Source organism: Scyliorhinus canicula, chromosome 3 (genome assembly GCF_902713615.1).
Source record: "Scyliorhinus canicula chromosome 3, sScyCan1.1, whole genome shotgun sequence".
Lineage (NCBI taxonomy): Eukaryota > Metazoa > Chordata > Chondrichthyes > Carcharhiniformes > Scyliorhinidae > Scyliorhinus > Scyliorhinus canicula.
Genome location: NC_052148.1, coordinates 40,139,209 through 40,158,537, shown reverse-complemented (window position 1 = coordinate 40,158,537; position 19,329 = coordinate 40,139,209). Strand labels below are relative to the sequence as shown.

The 19,329-nt window shown below is 43.2% G+C and overlaps 1 protein-coding gene across 1 annotated transcript in view; it reads left to right on the top strand.

Moving 5' to 3' along the window:
• LOC119963921 (protein FAM53A-like) overlaps positions 1-15,967 on the top strand; it is a 135,268-nt gene extending 119,301 nt beyond the window's left edge. The window contains 2 exon segments of the mRNA XM_038793340.1: positions 14,925-14,939; positions 14,941-15,967. Coding sequence (XP_038649268.1) covers positions 14,925-14,939; positions 14,941-15,258 — 333 coding nt within the window. The 3' untranslated portion in view covers positions 15,259-15,967.
• The last annotated feature ends 3,362 nt before the right edge of the window (positions 15,968-19,329 follow it).

Sequence of the window (19,329 nt, the reverse complement as noted above, 5' to 3'; positions counted from 1 at the left end):
TCTCATTCCCTTTTGCATGCCTTGTTGAACCTGCTTCCACCACACTCATCCCAATGCATCACAGATCCCAACCACTTGCTGTGTAAAGGTTTTACTCATCGCCTTTGCTTCTTTTGTCAATCACACCAAATCTGTGCTCCTTCATTCGTGGTCCAACACCAAAGGGAATCATTTCTCCCTAACCCCTCATAATTTTGAACACCACCTATCAAATCTCCTCTCAATCTTCTCCAAGGAAAACAGAGACTATCTTCACAGTTCCTCATCCCAGAAAGCATTCCTGGATTTCTGACTAAGCAAAAAGACTTGAGACATTGACTCGGTTTCTCTCCTAGTAAGTGTTGACAGACCTGCTGAGTTTTTCCGGGTGTCCTCCTTTTCTTGTTAAGCATTCCTGTGAGCCCTTTCTGCATTCTCTCCAATGCCTTCACATTCCTAATGATTTGTGGCGCCCAGAGCTGGGCATGACGCTCCAGCTGAGGCCGAACGTGTATTTTGTACGAGTTCAACACAACCTCCCTGTCCCTGTACACTATATCCCCACCATCTGGCCTGGGCTTGCGAAATCCTACCAACTGGCCTGGCTTGAGACAATTCACACCTCTTTAACCTGGGGTTACCCATATCTCTGGATCTGTAAAGACTCAATTACCTGCAAATGCTCGCATTCTAAGCATTGTCTGGCATCTTTGAATTTGTCTATACGTTTCTGGAACGTACCTCTTCATTCACCCGAGGAAGGAGCAGTGCTCCGAAAGCTAGTGTTTGAAACAAACATGTTGGATTTTAACCTGGTGTTGTAAGACTTCTTACTGTGCCCACCAATAATGGAATACTGTAAACTGCTCCCTCACTCTGTCCCCTCCATCAAATCGGCACACATAAACCCAGGTCACTCTCGAAACTTGGCCTTATTTTAAAATATTTTACATTTGTGTAGGATGACTTCTATACATAAAGAATAGATCTTAGCTGACGATACAATGCAAATTCATTTTTTATTTCCTCTCTGGCAGTTAAAATTTCTGATCAAGCTCATTTGTGGTGGGATGTTCTTCACATCTCACTGCTTGTTGTGCATCTTACTGCTTGTTGTGCAGCTTAACAGCTGCTGTTAAATTGATAACTGGTGAATTATAAAGTAATTGTCAACTGATACACTTTAGACTGAGTTCAGTTTAACCACATTAAAGTCGTGCAGTGTTGATCCGGTAACCACCCCCTTACCAAGTTCTTAAAAGCATGTTGTCGTAAGTTATTTATTGCCAAGAAATTTTAAGGGCCTTCAATTTCCTGAAGAGTCTAATTGCCACAATGTTATGCTCTTCAATTTTTCAGCATTTAAATATTTATCAAGTTGTAGGAAACTAGGTTACAATCCCAGTTGATGTACAAACTGGAGGGGAAGATCCCAGAATGGAACCCTGGCTCAACAAGACCGCAACTTATATTTTTAAAAATGGAAGCGTGGAGGAACAGAGTTGCTTGCTGGGTGTGTTCTATAGGCCCCCGAACAGCCCAAGAGAAACTGAAGAGCAGATATATAGGCAAATTTCAGAAGTGTAAAAATAATAGGATAGTTATAGTGGGGGATTTCACTTTCCCCAACAGTCAATAATGTGAAAGGTTTTGAGGGAGCGGAATTCTTGAACTGCCAGTACGTAGACGGTCCTGGGCAAGACTGTTCAAGTGATTGAAGTATCACTGGGGAGCATTTTGCAGGCAATGCTCATAACTGGGTTGGAGATTGATGTGGCGATGCCGGCATTGGATTGGGGTGGGCACAGTAAGAAGTCTTAGAACACCAGGTTAAAGTCCAATAGGTTTATTTGGAATTACTAGCTTTCGGAGCATGGCTCCTTCATTGGGTGAGTGATTGTTATGGAAAAGGACAAGAATGGACCTGAAATCAAAGCCTTAAACTGGTGGTAGGCCGATTTTAATAGGGGCGGATATGATTTGGGCATAGACACCGTGAGGTAAATCTGCAACAGAAGAGTGGGAGATGCTTTCGAGAAGGAAATAGAGAGAGTACAGGGCCAAAATATTCCAGTCAAGAAAAAGGGTGGGACCAACAAATCCACTGAACCCTGGATATTGAGGGATATACAGCATTGATAAAGAGAAAAATGGAAGGAAGCTTATGGAAGATATCAAGGGCTCAACAGCAGTAGCTGGAGAGGCCTATAGAATGTGCAAAAGCAAACTTAGAAAGGAAATTAGGAGAGCAAAAAGGAAACATGAAAGGATACTGACAGGTAAAATAAAGAAAAATCAGACGTTGTTTTACAAGTACATTAAGGGTAAGAGGATAACAAGGGAAAGAGTAGGGTCCATTAAGGGCCACACTGGTAATTTGTGGAGTTCCGGAGGACATAGGTAGGGTTCTAACTGAATACTTTGTTGGTGTTCATGGAATGATGTGGATATAGAAATCAGGGAGAAAGACTGTGATTAACAATCAAGAAATTAGCATAGAGAGGAGGTTCTGAATGGTCCACTAGGCTTAGAAGTAGATACGTCTCCAGGGCCAGATGAAATGTCTCCCAGGTTGTTGAGTGAGGCAAGGGAGGATATAAAAGGGATGCTGGCAATAATTTGCAATTCCTCTCTGGCCACAGGAGAGGGACTGGAGGATAGCAAATGTGGTACCATTATTCAAGACTGGAGGAATGGATAAACCAGGAAACTACAGGCCATTCAGTCTAATCTGAGTGGTGGGGAAACTATTGGGAGCAATTGTAAGAGAGGGAATTAATCTGCATTTGGGGAGGCAGGGATTATCAAGAACAGTCAGCATGATTTTGGGCAAAAGTGGTAAGTAGCCAGAAAAATAGCCTTGCATTACGAGAAGATATAGACGGGCTGATTCGATGGGCTGATCAGTGGCAAATGGAATTACATCCGATTAGTGTTAGATGGTGCACATGGGCAGGACAAACAAGGCAAAGGAATATATGATGCAGCAGGACCCTGGGAAGTACTGAGGTATCAGAAGGACCTTGTGTACATGTACACCGATCCCTTAAGGTAGCAGAGCAGGTGGAATACAATGGTTCAGAAGGCATATGGAAATACTTATTGAATAAAACTTGCTTTGTTCTCACTGGAATGAAGGAGGTTGAGTGGTGACCTGATAGAGGTCTACAAAGTTATGAGGGGCATAGACAGTGTGGATAGTCAGAGACTTTTTCCTAGGGTAGAGGGGTCAATTATTAGGGGCATAGGTTTAAGGGGCAAGGTTTAGAGAAGATGTACAGGGTAAGTTTTTTTTTTTTACCTCGTGGGTGCAGAAGAACATAAGAACTAGGAGCAGGAGTAGGCCATCTGACCCCTCGAGCCTGCTCCGCAATTCAATGAGATCATGGCTGATGGACTCAGCTCCACTTTCCAACCTGAACACCATAACCCTTAATCCCTTTATTCTTCAAAAAACGATCTATCTTTATCTTAAAAATATTTAATGAAGGAGCCTCAACTGCTTCACTGGCAAGGAATTCTATAAATTCACAACCCTTTGGGTGAAGAAGTTCCTCCTAAACTCAGTCCTAAATCTACTTCCCCTTATTTTGAGGCAATGCCCCCTAGTTCTGCTTTCACCCGCCAGTGGAAACAACCTGCCCGCATCTATCTTATCTATTCCCTTCATAATTTTATATGTTTCTATAAGATCCCCCCTCATCCTTCTAAATTCCAACGAGTACAGGCCCAGTCTACTCAACCTCTCCTCGTAATCCAACCCCTTCAGCTCTGGGATTAACCTAGTGAATCTCCCCTGCACACCCTCCAGCGCCAGTACGTCCTTTCGTAAGGAGACCAAAACTGAACACAATACTCCAGGTGTAGCCTCACTAACACCTTATACAGTTGCAGCATAACCTCCCTAGTCTTAAAGTCCATCCCTCTAGCAATGAAGGACAAAACTTCATTTGCCGCCTTAATCACCTGTTGCACCTGTAAACCAGCTTTTTGCGACTCGTGCACTAGCACACCCAGGTCTCTGCACAGCAGCATGTTTTAATATTTTATCATTTAAATATTAATCCCTTCTGCTATTCCTACCAAAATGGATAACCTCACATTTGTCAACATTGTGTTCCATCTGCCAGACCCTAGCCCATTCACTTAACCTATCCAAATCCCTCTGCAGACTTCCGTTATCCTCTGCACTTTTTGCTTCACCACTCATCTTAGTGTTGTCTGCAAACCTGGACACATTGCACTTGGTCTCCAAATCATCTATGTAAATTATGAACAATTGTGGGGCCAACACTGATCCCTGAAGGACACCAGTAGCTACTGATTGCCAACCAGAGAAACACCCATTAATCCCCACTCTTTGCTTTCTATGAATTAACCAATCCTCTATCCATGATACTACTTTACCCATAATGCCATGCATCTTTATCTTATGCAGCGACCTTTTGTGTGGCACCTTGTCAAAAGCTTTCTGGAAATCCAGATATCACATCCATTGGCTCCCCGTTATCTCTACCGCACAGGTAATGTCCTCAAAAAAATTCCACTAAATTAGTTAGGCACCACCTGCCCTTTATGAACCCATGCTGCGTCTGCCCAATGGGACAATTTCCATCCAGATGCCTCGCTATTTCTTCCTTGATGATAGATTCCAGCACCTTCCCTAGTACCGAAGTTAAGCTAACGGGCCTATAGTACCCGGCGTTTCTGCCTACCTCCGTTTTTAAAAAGTGGTGTCACGCTTTCGAATTCCAATCCGTCGGGAAACCACCCCAAAGGTCCTAACTAAATTTTGGTGTAAATGTATCACTATGCATTTGCAATTTCCCTCAGCCATTCTCTTTTAGCATCTGGGATGCATTCCATCAGGGCCAGGAGACTTGTCTAGCTTACGCCCCATTAGCTTGCCCATCACTACCTCCTTAGTGAAACATCAGCTCAAGGTCCTCACCTGTCCATAGCCCATTTCCATCAGTCACCTGGCATGTTATTTGTGTCTTCCACTGTGAGACCGCCCCAGAAAAACCTGTTCAGTTCCTCAGCCATTTCCTTATCTCCCATTATTTAAATCTCCTTCTCGCCCTCTAAAGGACCATATTTACTTAGCCACTCTTATTTGTGTTTATATATTGTAGAACTTTTACTTATCTGTTTTTATATTCTGACAAGTTTACTCTCATCATATATCTCACTCTTCATAGTTTTTTTAGTAGCTTTCTGTGGCCCCTAAGATTTCCCAGTCCTCTAGTCTCCCACTATCTTTGCCACTTGCATGCTTTTTCCTTCATTTGATACTCTCCCTTATTTCCTTAGATATCCACGGTCCGATTTTTCCTCTTTCCTCCCACTGTCCAAAGATGTGCAGGTTAGGTTGAGGAGTGTCTTGCTAAATTACCCCTGTGGTTGTCCAAAAAGGTAGGTGTTACGGGGTTAACGAGGATAGGGGGGGTTGGGGCATTGGTCTTTGGTGGGTGTGCTCTTCCAAGGCTGGTGCACACTCAAAGGGCCTAATGGACTCCTTCTGCGCTAGTTAAAATGCATAGAATTCTTGCTAGAGAAACCGCGGTTGAGCTAATTAATCTCGCGGGGGGGCTATGCACTACTCTCCGTACTCTCTCCCCCCCTTTCCCAGACTCTCCCTGGCCCAATGTTCCTCATCTTGCTCTGTTTTAGGAGTTGTGCAGTGCGATTTGCCTGAACGGTTTCCTGTGCAAAGAATTTCTATGCTTGAAATTTTATAGAGCTCCATGTTTATTTTTTTGTATAACTCTCTCGCCCCTTCTGTTAGTGGCTCTAACCAGAGCAAAAGACTTGTAAAGCTTAGTTAAAGCTCTTCATAAGTTTTTAAAACTGCAATTAAATCTGGTTGGTCCACAGCATGGAACAAAAATCTGAAGTCTCTTCGTTTCTCGTGCAGATATAATCCCAGTGAATTATCATTCGTTTTAATTCCGTCTCGGTAAAGAAAAGTTTAACATTGCACACTATAACTGTCCCCATCGTTTGCCACTTCTAAATTTATCATCATTTGTAGATGAGTTCATGAGAAGGAAGTGAGCTGCTCTGTTTCTTCTACCATTGTTGTGGTTCTATTTTAACCACAAGTGGCTCAAGTAGCAAGTGCGATGGGGAAATTCACAACTGAAAATGTATTTTAAAATGCAGAGGCGTGTGGTTTTTTCATGGGTGGTGGCACTCTTGTCAGTAGAGACCAACTTTTAAAAATGGGAACTCTTTTAATGTATTTTCCAATGTTCTCATTGGCTTGCAAATGCAGACAGGAGTTCTTGAGATAATGTCCCATTGGAATGTAAAGTAAATGAGCAGGAATCGTCTTTGCAATTTACTGCTTTAACATTGCAGGGTTATTTGCATTAACAGCAGCTGTGTGTGATTGGAGATATGAAAGAGCTCCAACTTGTTTGTTCAATAGTGTGAAAAGCATTGGGGATCTTAAAATATGATTGAGTCATTTATCTTCCGTTCTCTGCATTATTATCAGTTTCAGGCGTGCTGCGTACGATTATTCCAAAAAGGGCAGTTAGTTTAAAAATATTTGTAACTGCGATACTTGCAAAAAAACCATTACAAGGGGACAGAAATTTAAGTGAATGGTGGAGATGTAGGGGGGATGTCAAGGTAGGTTCTTTACCAGAGAGTAGTGGGGGCATGGAATGCACTGCCTGTGGAAGTAGTTTGATTCGAAACATTAGGGACCTTCAGTGGCTATTGGTTAGGTTACATGGATTTACGGTAGAATGATGGAGTGTAGATTATTTATTCTGAATCTAGGACAAATTTCAGCACAACATCGTGGGCCGAAGGGCCTGTTCTGTGCTGTAGGTTTCTATGTTCTATATAGCCTGAAACCTTCAGTTTATTCCAATCTCAGCTGGTCTGTCAGCAATAGTGGAGAGAAAGAGAGCTAACGTTTGAGTCTGAGTGACTCTTGTCAAAGTCGTCCAGACTCGAAACGTTAGCTCCCTTCTCTCTCCACAGATACTGTCAGACCTGCTGAGATGGTCCAGTATTTTCTGTTGGTGTTCAGATTCCAGCATCCGCAGTAATTTACTTTATCTTTCAGTCTATGCCAAGCTTCTTGGTTCGAACTGAGAATATAAGGTTTATTGTCAGTGAAATATAATTTCCATCAATCTATTGCAAAGTCTATCTCTCTGATTTTGTGTGCGAAATGGTGTGGTTCTTCTGGTTTAGGTTGTTTCCTTGTCATATGCACCAAGCCCCCTTCGATGTCAAAAAATCTGGTACCCATCAGGTTTTCCTGTCTGACTGAAATGAAGGTATGGAACTTAAATACACCATATTCCAAGCACCATAGCCCCACCAATGTAAATTCTAGCGCCAGTGCCGATATTGCGTACATTGTTCATGCTACGTTGTCTTTCCAGAGGAGCATTGATAAAAATTATTATTCTTTGTGTGCCTCTCAAAGGTGATGTAGAAAATATATAATATGAATAAAATCACTGCACATGTTTTGATAATTGCCTCCTAAATAATTGCTTTCGATAATTGCCTCAGGGCAGCATGGTAGTATAGTGGTTAGCACAATTGCTTCACAGCTCCAGGGTCCCAGGTTCGATTCCCAGCTTGGGTCACTGTCTGTGCGGAGTCTGCACGTTCTCCCCGTGTGTGCGTGGGTTTCCTCCGGCTGCTCCGATTTCCTCCCACAGTCCAAAGATGTGCAGGTTAGGTGGATTGGCCATGCTAAATTGCCCTTAGTGTCCAAAATTGCCCTTAGTGTTGGGTGGGGTTACTGGGTTATGGGGATAGGGTAGAGGTGTGGGCTTGGGTAGGGTGCTCTTTCAAAAAGAGCCGGTGCAGTCTCGATGGGCCGAATGGCCTCCTGCACTGTAAATTCTATGATTCTAAATTGTTTTCTTGAAATGTTTTAAAACAAACTCTTTGTGTGCAAGATGGAGTGCAAGATGTGCATTTTATGATGAGCAAATACCTCTAAATCTGCTGCCTGCTTTATAAATTGTATGTGTGGAGGAGCTGAAGCATCATTAGAACATAGAACATAGAACGATACAGCGCAGTACAGGCCCTTCGGCCCTCGATGTTGCACCGACATGGAAAAAAAAACTAAAGGCCATCTAACCTACACTATGCCCTTATCATCCATATGCTTATCCAATAAATTTTTTAATGCCCTCAATGTTGGCGAGTTCACTACTGTTGCAGGTAGGGCATTCCACGGCCTCACCACTCTTTGCGTAAAAAACCCACCTCTGACCTCTGTCCTATATCTATTACCCCTCAATTTAAGGCTATGTCCCCTCGTGCTAGCCACCTCCATCCGCGGGAGAAGGCTCTCGCTGTCCACCCTATCTAACCCTCTGATCATTTTGTATGCCTCTATTAAGTCACCTCTTAACCACCTTCTCTAACGAAAACAACCTCAAGTCCATCAGCCTTTCCTCATAAGATTTTCCCTCCATACCAGGCAACATCCTGGTAAATCTCCTCTGCTCATAAACCTCATTAAGAGGTTTAGCACCATTCTGATTCTTGTGAGGCTTTTTCTTTTCGCACAGGATCCTTTAAACCTGTGGCTAGGGCATTTGTTACTTTTGTTCTATCGGACAATAACTTGCATTTAAATATAATGCTATTATTGCAGTAAAATGGCCCAAGGCCCCTCACAGAAGTATTATTAGACATTTGACATTGCCGTATGGCATATTAGGACAGGAAAAAGATAGGCTACAAGGTGTCTCTTGGAGGTAGAGAGATGAAGGGTTAAGAGGGCGATCACAGAGCTGAGGGTCTGGACAGTTGGGACATATTGCTGCCAATGAACGGGTGAAGAGATGTGCATATCTGAATTGGAAGAGCACAAGAGTTCTGAGTGAGTTCCAGCGAAGGAGAAGGTTGGAAATGAGGTGAGGTCATGAAGGGACTGAAAGCTCGGATATGAGGATTGTAAATTTGAGACTCGTCACAAATAAAGTTACATGCAAGCTCTTCACAAGTGAAATTGCATGCGAGTGTTGTGCATTTGTGTTGATAGGGTATTAATGCCGATTCTGCAACCATGGAGCCAAGATTGAATGCCCTTGTCAGCAATTCCAACTTCCTCTTTGATCTTAGATGGGAAACCATGTAATTAACAGTTCTATTTTAATGCAAAAGCATTGTAAAGCATCAAGAGCAGGAATAGACCATTCGGCTCTTGGAGCCTGTTCCACCATTCATTATGATCATCATAGAATCCCTACAGTCCAGAAGGAGGCCTTTGAGTCTGCACTAACCCACAAAAAGAGCATTCTTACCTGGGCCCATTCCCCTGCCCTAAAACTGTAAGCCCCACCCAACCTTTGGACACTAAGAAGCAATTAAACATGCACCTTACCTGCACACCATTAGACTGTGGAAGGAAACTGTAGCACCCGGAGGAAACCCACACAGACACGGGGAGAAATTGTAAACTCCCCATAGATGGTCACCCAAGGCTGGAATTGAACCAGGGTCCCTGGCGCTGTGCAGCAGCAGTGTTAACCACTGTGCAACCGCGCCACCCATGGACTATCGTACAACTCAGTAAGATGTTCCTGCTACTCGGACGGTAGCATGGTGGTTAGCATCAATGCTTCACAGCTCCAGGGTCCCAGGTTCGATTCCCGGCTGGGTCACTGTCTGTGTGGAGTCTGCACGTCCTCCCCGTGTGCTGCGTGGGTTTCCTCCGGGTGCTGCCGGTTTCCTCCCACAGTCCAAAGATGTGCGGGTTGGTGGATTGGCCATGCTAATTTCCCGTAGTGTAAGGTTAATGGGGGGATTGTGGGTACGGGTATGTGGGTTACGTGGGTTTAAGTGGTGTGATCAGGCTCGGCACAACATTGAGGGCCGAAGGGCATGTTCTGTGCTGTACTGTTCTATGTTCTATGTTCTACTCGATTCTTCTCTCCCCCCCCCCCCCCTCCCACCCCAATAGTCCTTTGATCCCTTTCGCCCCAAGAGCTATATCTAACTCCTTATTGAAAGAATACAAATTTTGGCCTCAACTTCTTTCTGTGGCATTAATTCCACTGGTTCACCACTCTAGATGAAGAAATTTCTCCTCACCTCAGTCTAATGGTTTATTCCATGTCTTTAGAACTGTTACCCCAGGTTCTGAACTCATCCTTCTGCATCAACCCCTGTCAAGCCCTGTTAGAATGTTATAGGTGTCTGTGAGACCCCCCCCCCCCCCCCCCCCCGCATTCTGTATCTGCCCTGTTAGAATTTTAAAGGTTTCTATGAGATCGCCTCTCATTCTTCTGAAACTCCAGCGAATACAATCCTAACCGATTCAATCTCTGCTTGTATGACAGTCCTGCCATCCCAGGAATCAGTCTGGGTAAACCTTCGCTGCACTCCCTCGAGAGTAAGAACATCCTTCCTCTGATAAGGAGACCAAAACTGCGCACACTATCCCCTAGTGTGGTCCTCACCAAGGCCCTGAACAGTTGCAGTAAGACATCCCTGCTATTGTACTCCAATCCTGTCGCTGTGAAGGCCAACATACCATTTGTTATCTTTACTGCCTGCTGCACCTGCATCCTTACTTTAAGTGACTGGTATACCAAGACACCGAAGCCTCTTTGCACATTTCCCCCTGAATCTATAGCCATTCAGATAACCTGCGACCCTGATTTTGCTACCAAAGTTATACATTATACTGCATCTGCCATGCATTTGCCCACTCAAATGTCCAAATCACATTGAGCATCTCTGCATCCTCCTCACAGGTCACCCTCTCACCCAGCTTGTTGTCATCTGCAAATTTGAGATACTACATTTATTTTCCTCTTCTATATCATTTGTTTAATTATGAATAGTTGGCATCCTGGCACTGATGCCTACGGTACCCCACAAGTCACAGCCTGCCATTTGAAAAAAAACATTTATTCCTACTCTTGTTTCCTGTCTGCCAGCTTTTAAAAAATTATTTCAATACACTACCACTAATCCCATGCCCTTTAATTTTGCACGCTCATCTCTTATGTGTGACTTTGTCTAAACCCTTCTGCAAGTCTGACATCTACTGTTTTCCCCTTATGAACTCTACTCTTCTAAATTCCAGTACATTTGTTGTGATGATTTCTCTTTCATGCATCCATCCTGACTGTCCGAACCTTCCACTGTTCTCTACGTGCTCTGCTATTAAGTTTTTAACTATGGATTTGAGCCTTTTCCCTAATGCCAACACGAGGCTGACTGGTCTATAAATCCTGTTTCTCTCACTTCACTTTTAAATAATGCTATTACATTAGCTTCTCTCCAATCTGTAGGGAACTGTTCTAGAGACAATAGAATCTTGGAAGATGATCACTATTTCTATTACCACTTCCTGAAGTACTCTGGGAATGTACTCTACTGGATCTCTGGTCTAGTGACAATGCCACTGTACCTCCATTTCTTCAGCTATGTGTTCATCTGATGTCTCCTGCTATTTCTGCTCTGACTAGCACTCATAGTCCTGTCATCTTGCTTTTGAGGTCCCACTTTTCAACTTGCTTTCTAATTCCCTATATTCTGCTTGTTGATCTGATCTTGTTTTCTAACCTGTATTTATACCAATGTGTACCACGGCCACTAGCTGTTCACCCTGCCCTTCCAGCATGTCCTGTAGCTGCACTGAGACATCCTTCAAGGAGACAACTCACCTTGTTGGAGTCTTGTTTGCGGCCACAGACGCGCCCATCTTTCCCCTTAAAATTGAATATACTATAACTATTGCATTCCCACACGTTTATCCCTCTCCTGTGCAGCAGAGCCAACCATGGTGCAATGAATTTGGCTGTTTCTGCTTTCCCCTGAGGCCATTCTCCTCCCAACAGTATCCCACTGGGTATATCTGTTTTGCAGGGGAATGGTCACGTTAATTCTTTTATTGCCTAGTTCTCTTCTCTGCCTGATGGTCACTCATTCTCTTCCTGTCTGTGGAGCCTTAGCCTGCAGTGTGACCACCTCTCTATATAAGTGATATCCATGATATTCTGCACTTTGTGGATGCTAGTCGCTGCTCCAGCTCAGAACCCAAGCTTCAAGAGTTGCAGGTGGAGACACTATACATGCTAGCCTCAGCATTAGAAATGTCCTGGCTTCCGTGGTGCAGTGGGTTAGCCCTGCTGCCTCACGGAGCTGAGGTCCCAGGTTCGATCCCGGCTCTCGGTCACTGTCCGTGTGGAGTTTGCACATTCCCCCCATATTTGCGTGGGTTTCACCTCCACACCCCAAAGATGTGCAGGATTGGCCACGCTAAATTGCCCCTTAATTGGAAAAAATTAATTGGCTATTCTAATGTTTTTTAAAAAGAAAGAAATGTCCTGGCTTCCCACATAGAGCATGAACAGCACACCATGGCTTTGAGCTCTCCTGCTATGCCTTTCCCCTTTAAGCAACTTCAATTTAAAATCAAATAATATCAATTGCTCTAGCGCTCTTCTTCCCAGGTCCTTGTTACTACAGAATATAGCCCTCCCAAATCAGCTGCTTCCACTTGCCCCGCATCACTTTTGAATCCTGTCATCACTTCAGTAATTCCCAAGCTACACACTGGCTCTTTTATCTCCCTGGCTTGCTCAGCTTTCAGTCACGCACTTACACGGACTCTTTTATCTCCTCTGCTCAGCTCTCCATCTTACACGTGCTCTTTTATCTCCCCAGCTCCGCTGTAATAGTAAATGTGTGAATTGTAATGTAGATCATTTCTAAACTACCATTCACATTCCGTATAGTAGCTTTGGGTTGTTGCCTTTGACTATATTTGAAGCTTTTCTTCTATGAACAAGGATTCAACAGCTTGGTAATGTAATTTGTTTGGTGGGGGGTGTCAGGAGCAGGGGAAGGTAGAATGGGGATGTTTCTTGAGGTCAGAGTCCAAGAAATGGGAAGTTTGGAGGAGTTATTGTGGGGGAGGTTGAGAGAATTTAAAACCAGTTAAGTATTGAAAAGAGCAAAGCCACTACCCGAGGGCCCAGCACCAGCTCCACTGCCTCTTCCCCTCCTTCAGCCTGTTTCAGACAGAACCAGTTCTTCCCAATCTTAGCACCAAATTGAACTTCTAACCCCATATCAAAAAAGCCATCCCCCTCCAGTCCAGCTGTTGCTGAGCCCCTTATCCACCATGCTTAGTGTCACCTCGAGACTCAGCTATTGCAATGATGCCCTGGCTAATCTTGAGCTCATCCAAACTCTACTCAACCTTTGACCACACCAAGTCCCACTCAGTGTTCACCACCTGTATGACTCATGGTTCCCTAATGCCTTGAATGAAAAAATCTCATCCTTGCATTTAAATCCCTCCAATAATCCGAAACAAAATAGGAAATGGTTGAATTGTGCAAGAGTCGGGCAGCATCATTGGGAAGAGAAACATGGTTAATTATTTGACCTGAACCCGCATATTGCAGTGCTGGAAATCACTTCCCATGCACATTTTGTTTGCACTCTTGTCAATTCCTATTGCCATTCTCTTGATTGTGCAACCAACTAGACCTCATGTTCTGGAATTTCCTCTTTGCACCTCTTCATTTTCTTTCTTCCCTTGTTCTGCAAACCCACCCTTTTGCCAAGCTTTTTACCCCTCCTACTTTCATTCTATGGTTCAACACCCAATTTTTCCTTGCAGCAATAAGATGTTTTCCTATGTTATAGATGCATCATGTAATACATGTTGTACTGAAGTGGGTCAGTTGAAAACGTTATACCATTTTCCATAGAAGTCTTTTTTTTTGGTGAGGGGGGTTGGGGAAATGGTTCAATAATTTTGATATTTTGCAGACTTTTAAGTAGGTTTATACCAGTTTGGGAATGAACTCCAGGAAATAAACTCAACACTGTTGCTTTACTTCTAACATGTATCAATATGAATTCTGACTTGGGCAAGAGGGCTAACTCCATACAGAAACTTTGTGTATAATTTAGCTGTGGAGAACATACAACTTTTTACATAGAAATTTAACCGCACCGAAGTGAACCATTTGACCCAATGGGAATGTGGTGTTTATGCACAACAGGATTCTTCTCCCGTCCTATCTATGCATTCTTTTCCTTTCTTGGTAATGTGGATGAGCAGAGAGATCTCGGCGTCCATGTACATAAATCCCTGAAAGTTGCCACCCAGATTGATAGGGTTGTTAAGAAGGTGTACAGCTTTTATTGGTAGAGGGATTGAGTTTCGGAGCCATGAGGTCATGTTGCAGCTGTACAAAACTCTGGTGCGGCCGCATTTGGAGTATTGCGTGCAGATCTGGTCGCCACATTTATAGGAAGGACATGGAAGCATTGGAAAGGGTGCAGAGGAGATCTACCAGGAAGTTGCCTGGTATGGAGGGAAAATCTTACGAGGAAAGGCTGAAGGACTTGAGGCTGTTTTTGTTAGAGAGAAGAAGGCTACGGGGTGACTTGATTGAGGCATACAAGATGATCAGAGGATTAGATAGGGTGGACTGAGAACCTTTTTCCTCGGATGGTGATGCCTAGCACGAGGGGGCATTGCTTTAAATTGAGGGGAGATGGATATAGGACAGATGTCAGATGTAGGTTCTTTACTCCGAGAGTAGTAAAGGCGTGGAATGCCCTGCCTGCAACAGTAGTGGACTCGCCAAAATTAAGGGCATTTAAATGGTCATTGGATAAACATATGGATGATATGGGAATAGTGTAGATAGAGTGGTTTCACAGGTTGGCGCAACATCGAGGGACGAAGGGCCTGTACTGCGCTATTATGTTCTATGTTCTCTCGTGTGCATGCTTCATTATTCTTTTAGTTTTTTCTTCTCATCTCTCCTCTTCCTTTCCATTAAATATCGAAGAGCTGCTACTGGAGTTGAAATCATTACCTACCAAAATAATTTAAAGTGAGAAATGGTAGGTTGTAAGTGGAATGATTCTGAGAGCTTTTGGTTAACGAAGGTGTCTTTTTTTTTTACCAGACATTAAAGAATTCAAAAAGGCCTTTGCTCTCTTGACTATGAAGAAGATGATGAAGATGAAGATGATCACCATATGAAGACTATTGTGTCGTCACCTTGTGACTCAAATGATCTGTTAATGAACATCACTCCAGGCTCCAGTCCGGTCAAAGAGCGCGACTCTGCAAGATACCTTGGCTCTGGCAGCCGAGATGGCTGCCATCCAAGGAATTATGGGAAAGAAGTCACTGTGAGCGAAAGTGAAGAAGATACAAGTGATTGTGAAAGCACTGAAGAAGGAATATTTCGGCTGGACTGTGGGGATCTGGATCTAGAGCAGATAGAAAACAACTAAATGCTGCAACAATGTTCTAGATAAGACTGGTTGTTTTTATACTTTTTGTTGTGGTAGAGGATTACCTTTGCATAACTCATGTCCATTAAAAGAAAATTCTATTGGTTATTTTGGGCTGCTTGAAGGTTTTTGTGCAAAGCATCAGTAGTCCCATGTCATGTGTGCACAGAAGAAGGTTCAGGGTTCAGCAGCTTTATCTTGAATGCACAAGGTCGCCAATTTTTCGGGTTTGAGAAACATTTTGGAGGAAGAGATTTTCTATAAATCCACCTCCATTGAGGGTCTTTTGCAACCTATGCTACTTTTGAAACGGCGAGAAAAGCTGACCTCTGCAAGGATGTGGATTTTGTTTTAAAAGGGGCATTCTACATTAAACGAACTATACAGGTTTAACTACAGTGGTGTTGGTGCGGGTATCGTGCTGCTTTTTGTGGAGGGGAGGGGGAAGTCAGTGTTTCAACAAAAAAAAAATTGACATTTCACTTTAAAAAGAGAAAACTAATGGCTTTGATGAACCCGAAATGGCCAACTAGACACAATGGACATCTCGTACTCTGGTCACAAGAATGTAATAAGCACTTGAGCTTTGGAAAGAGACTGTGATTGCCTGTTGTGATCGATTTCCCAGGAGTCAAACCCCTCAGCAATATTAGAAGGAAGACTTATATAGTCTTTAAATAAAATAAAATGAATTTTTGCTTTGCATTTCCTTTGGTTGTGTGCCTCCTTTATTTCCTGGATTTTGCTGTATTGCTATTTTGCTATTTGCACTCTATACAGTAAAAGGAGAACTCCGCCTTGTGCAAGAAGGCTTTTTCCCCCGTTTTCTACAAATGTTTTATGATGGTCCTTCCAAAATAACGGTGTGTAGCAATTACGTTTGCAAATTTATTTTTTGAACCAAATGTTATGAGCAATGTCTGGCATTCCTTAGTTACTGGAGGTATAAAGGGGAGACCTACCAACTAGGGATAAACAATTTGCTTTATTCTCAAGTAATCTTGGACATGGAGTGGTAACATTGCCTTCAGGAGTACTGTTTTTAAGTTGGGTCAAATCGAGAATTGTCAGTTTTGTTTTGGTGGAGAGAACGATTTAAAAAAATATCTTGATTTTCATCTTGAGGCAGGTGAGGTCCAAGGTTGCTGATGCAAGTGTTAACATAGTTGCCTCTGAATCAGGCGATGGTTGATTAAAGTTTCATTGCAGAGACTTGGGCGGAAATCTCAATTGACAGTTCAGTGCAGTATTATGGAAGAGGTGTTATGCTATTGTGGCCACGTCTACCCTTTTAGGTTGACTTAAGATACACTCCACTTGCGTCCATTTGTGCCAGCAAAAGTTCTTTCAAATTCATCTTCCCACAAGTTGAGTGCCTGGTCCTTTAAATAACATTAGTGCTGGGCCCAATTTGCGGCAGTTGGCTTGATCTTTGGTGATTGATGTGCAGACTTATCCCAATGCACCTGTGGGTTCCAAATTTGGCGAATGGGCATCGCAACAGCCACTTGGACTGTGTGATGTCAGGATATCATGAGTTGAGTTGCTTTTGTAGCACTTGACGTCTGCATGAGTGCCCTCCGTGAGGGACCATGGAAGGTGATGTGCTACAGATATAAATTTTGCGCCCTGACCTCATCCACTAGATTTAGTACCAAGGGACAAGGTGATCCATGATTAGTTGACTGTTTGTGGCGAGTGAATCAGTGGAGGGTGAATCAAACTTACCATCTTGGTGACCATGCACATAAGTATCTTAAATTAGCTTGCAGTTGAAATTGGCCAGCTGGAGCATATATATGGACTATATATAAATATGAGGAATGGAAGATAGATACCAATACACACCCAGTTTGGAATAGCATTTCTGTGCTGTTGGAGGAATAGTCTGAAATATGCTGGGCTGACTGATTATCTTGGAAGAAGCAGAGATTTAAGTCTTTGTTTGTTTCCTTAACACTTAAGTTAATGGACAAACATTTACCTGCAGGTGAAGAAGCAGAAACTATTTCCAAAACTGATAGTAAAATCTTGATCACATTTAACTCGAGCACTTTGGCTTCAGCTGGCAGCAGTGAAGTGTCAATGTTTGGGCAGTATTACTTTACAATATCGGTCATACAGATATGAAATATTTAATCAAAAGTAGTTCCTTCCCAGATCTGTGTGAATGTCAGCGACAATTGCTTAGAGCAACTTGCTTGAGCCCATTGCATGAAACACAAGTGGATGATCAGGCCATATTAATATTTATTGGAAAAAGATTTGCAAAAAGCAAAGCTTTGAGGTGATGGTTCCCCTTCTCCTGATGAGGCTTTGGTGGGGTATGGGATCATCCCGTGTGAAATGTGAGAGATGTCAGTTTGACGGTTTACCCAATGACACAACTGTACAAGTTGCAGAGGAAAGTACAGATATGGGAGGCTGGTTGGCCTTTCATTAACAATTGAACTCTTTCACAGCATGTGGCTTTTGAAAGAACGTTGCTTGGAAGTGAGTTAGCAAGTGTGGCACTGCTATTCAAGGAAAGAGGGAGAGACCACTTTGAGAACTACAGGCCAGTTATACTGACATCAGACCTCAGGAAATGCTGCGATCCATTGCGGAAGTCTTAATGCACTTAAGTCCTTTATTACAAGAGGAATTGAACATGACCGGGTAGATGTGAGAAGGATGTTTTCTCCTGTGGGTGAGTCCAGGACTAGGGGACACGATTCTAAAATTAGGGCAGATGACACAAATTTTTTTTTTTTTTTTTTGAGGGTTGTGCAAATTTGGAACTCTGCCTCAAAAGGCCATTGATACAGGGTCACTGAATATTTTTAAGGCAGAGCTGGATAGATTCTTAGACAAGGGAACCTAAGGTTACTAGGGGTAGATGGGAATGTAGAATTCGACACACATCAGCCATGATTTTGTTGAATGGTGGAACAGACTCGAAAGGTGATCAACCTCCTTTATATGTTTGTACGGTATGATCAGAGAGTCGATGTGGTTTTGTGGAGGGGGAATATTGTTTCATAAATTTTAGGATTTTTTGAGGATGGATAGATAAAGGTGAACCAGTAAGTGTAGTATGCGATTTTGCAAAAGGCATTTGATAAGGTGCTGCACAAGGTTAATATGCAACATGAGTTGTGGGTAATCACATGAATGAAGGATTAATTAATGGATAGGAAAAAGAGTAAGGATAAAAGGCGTGTTTTCAAGTTGGCAGATTCTAACTTGAATTGCTGCAAGGGTCAGAGCTGGGCCCTTGGCTATTTGTAAACCATATTCGCGACTTCGACCAAGGGTTTGCTGACGATACAAAGCTAGGTGTGGAAATGTAAACCACGAGGGTGACACTGCAAAGAGATATGAGCAACTAAGTGAGTGAGCAACAATGTGGCAGATGGAGTATAAATGTGGGGAAGTGCAAGGTTATACATTTCAGTAGTATGAATGGAAAAGCAAGCTATTTTTAGGTTTGGGGCTTAATTGATCAGAGTGGGTGTACCCATTTAAGGGTACAGCAACCAAATTTGGGAGGCTTTTATAACCAGGGAGGAGGTCTTGTGATACTATGGGTAGCGCTTCTGCCTCTTGAGCAAGAAGCACAGAGTCCAAGTCCCATCCCAGGACTTGATGGCCAAGGATGGTCTGATCCTTAAACACCGCTGTTTAAAAAAGGAGATAGGCAGATAGCGGGTAATTATGGGCCAGCGAGCTTAACTTCGGTAGTAGGGAAGATGAAAAATGAAAATCGCTTATTGTCACGAGTAGGCTTCAAATGAAGTTACTGTGAAAAGCCCCTAGTCGCCACATTCCGGCGCCTGTTCGAGGAGGCTGTTACGGGAAGATGCTGGAATCTATCATCAAAGAAGAAATAGCGAGGCATCTGGATGGAAATTTTCCCATGGGGCAGACGCAGCATGGGTTCATAAAGGGCAGGTCGTGCCTAACTAATTTAATGGAATTCTTTGAGGACATTACCAGTGCGGTAAATAACGGGGAGCCAATGGATGTGGTATATCTGGATTTCCAGAAAGCCTTTGACAAGGTGCCACACACAAGATTGCTGCATAAGAT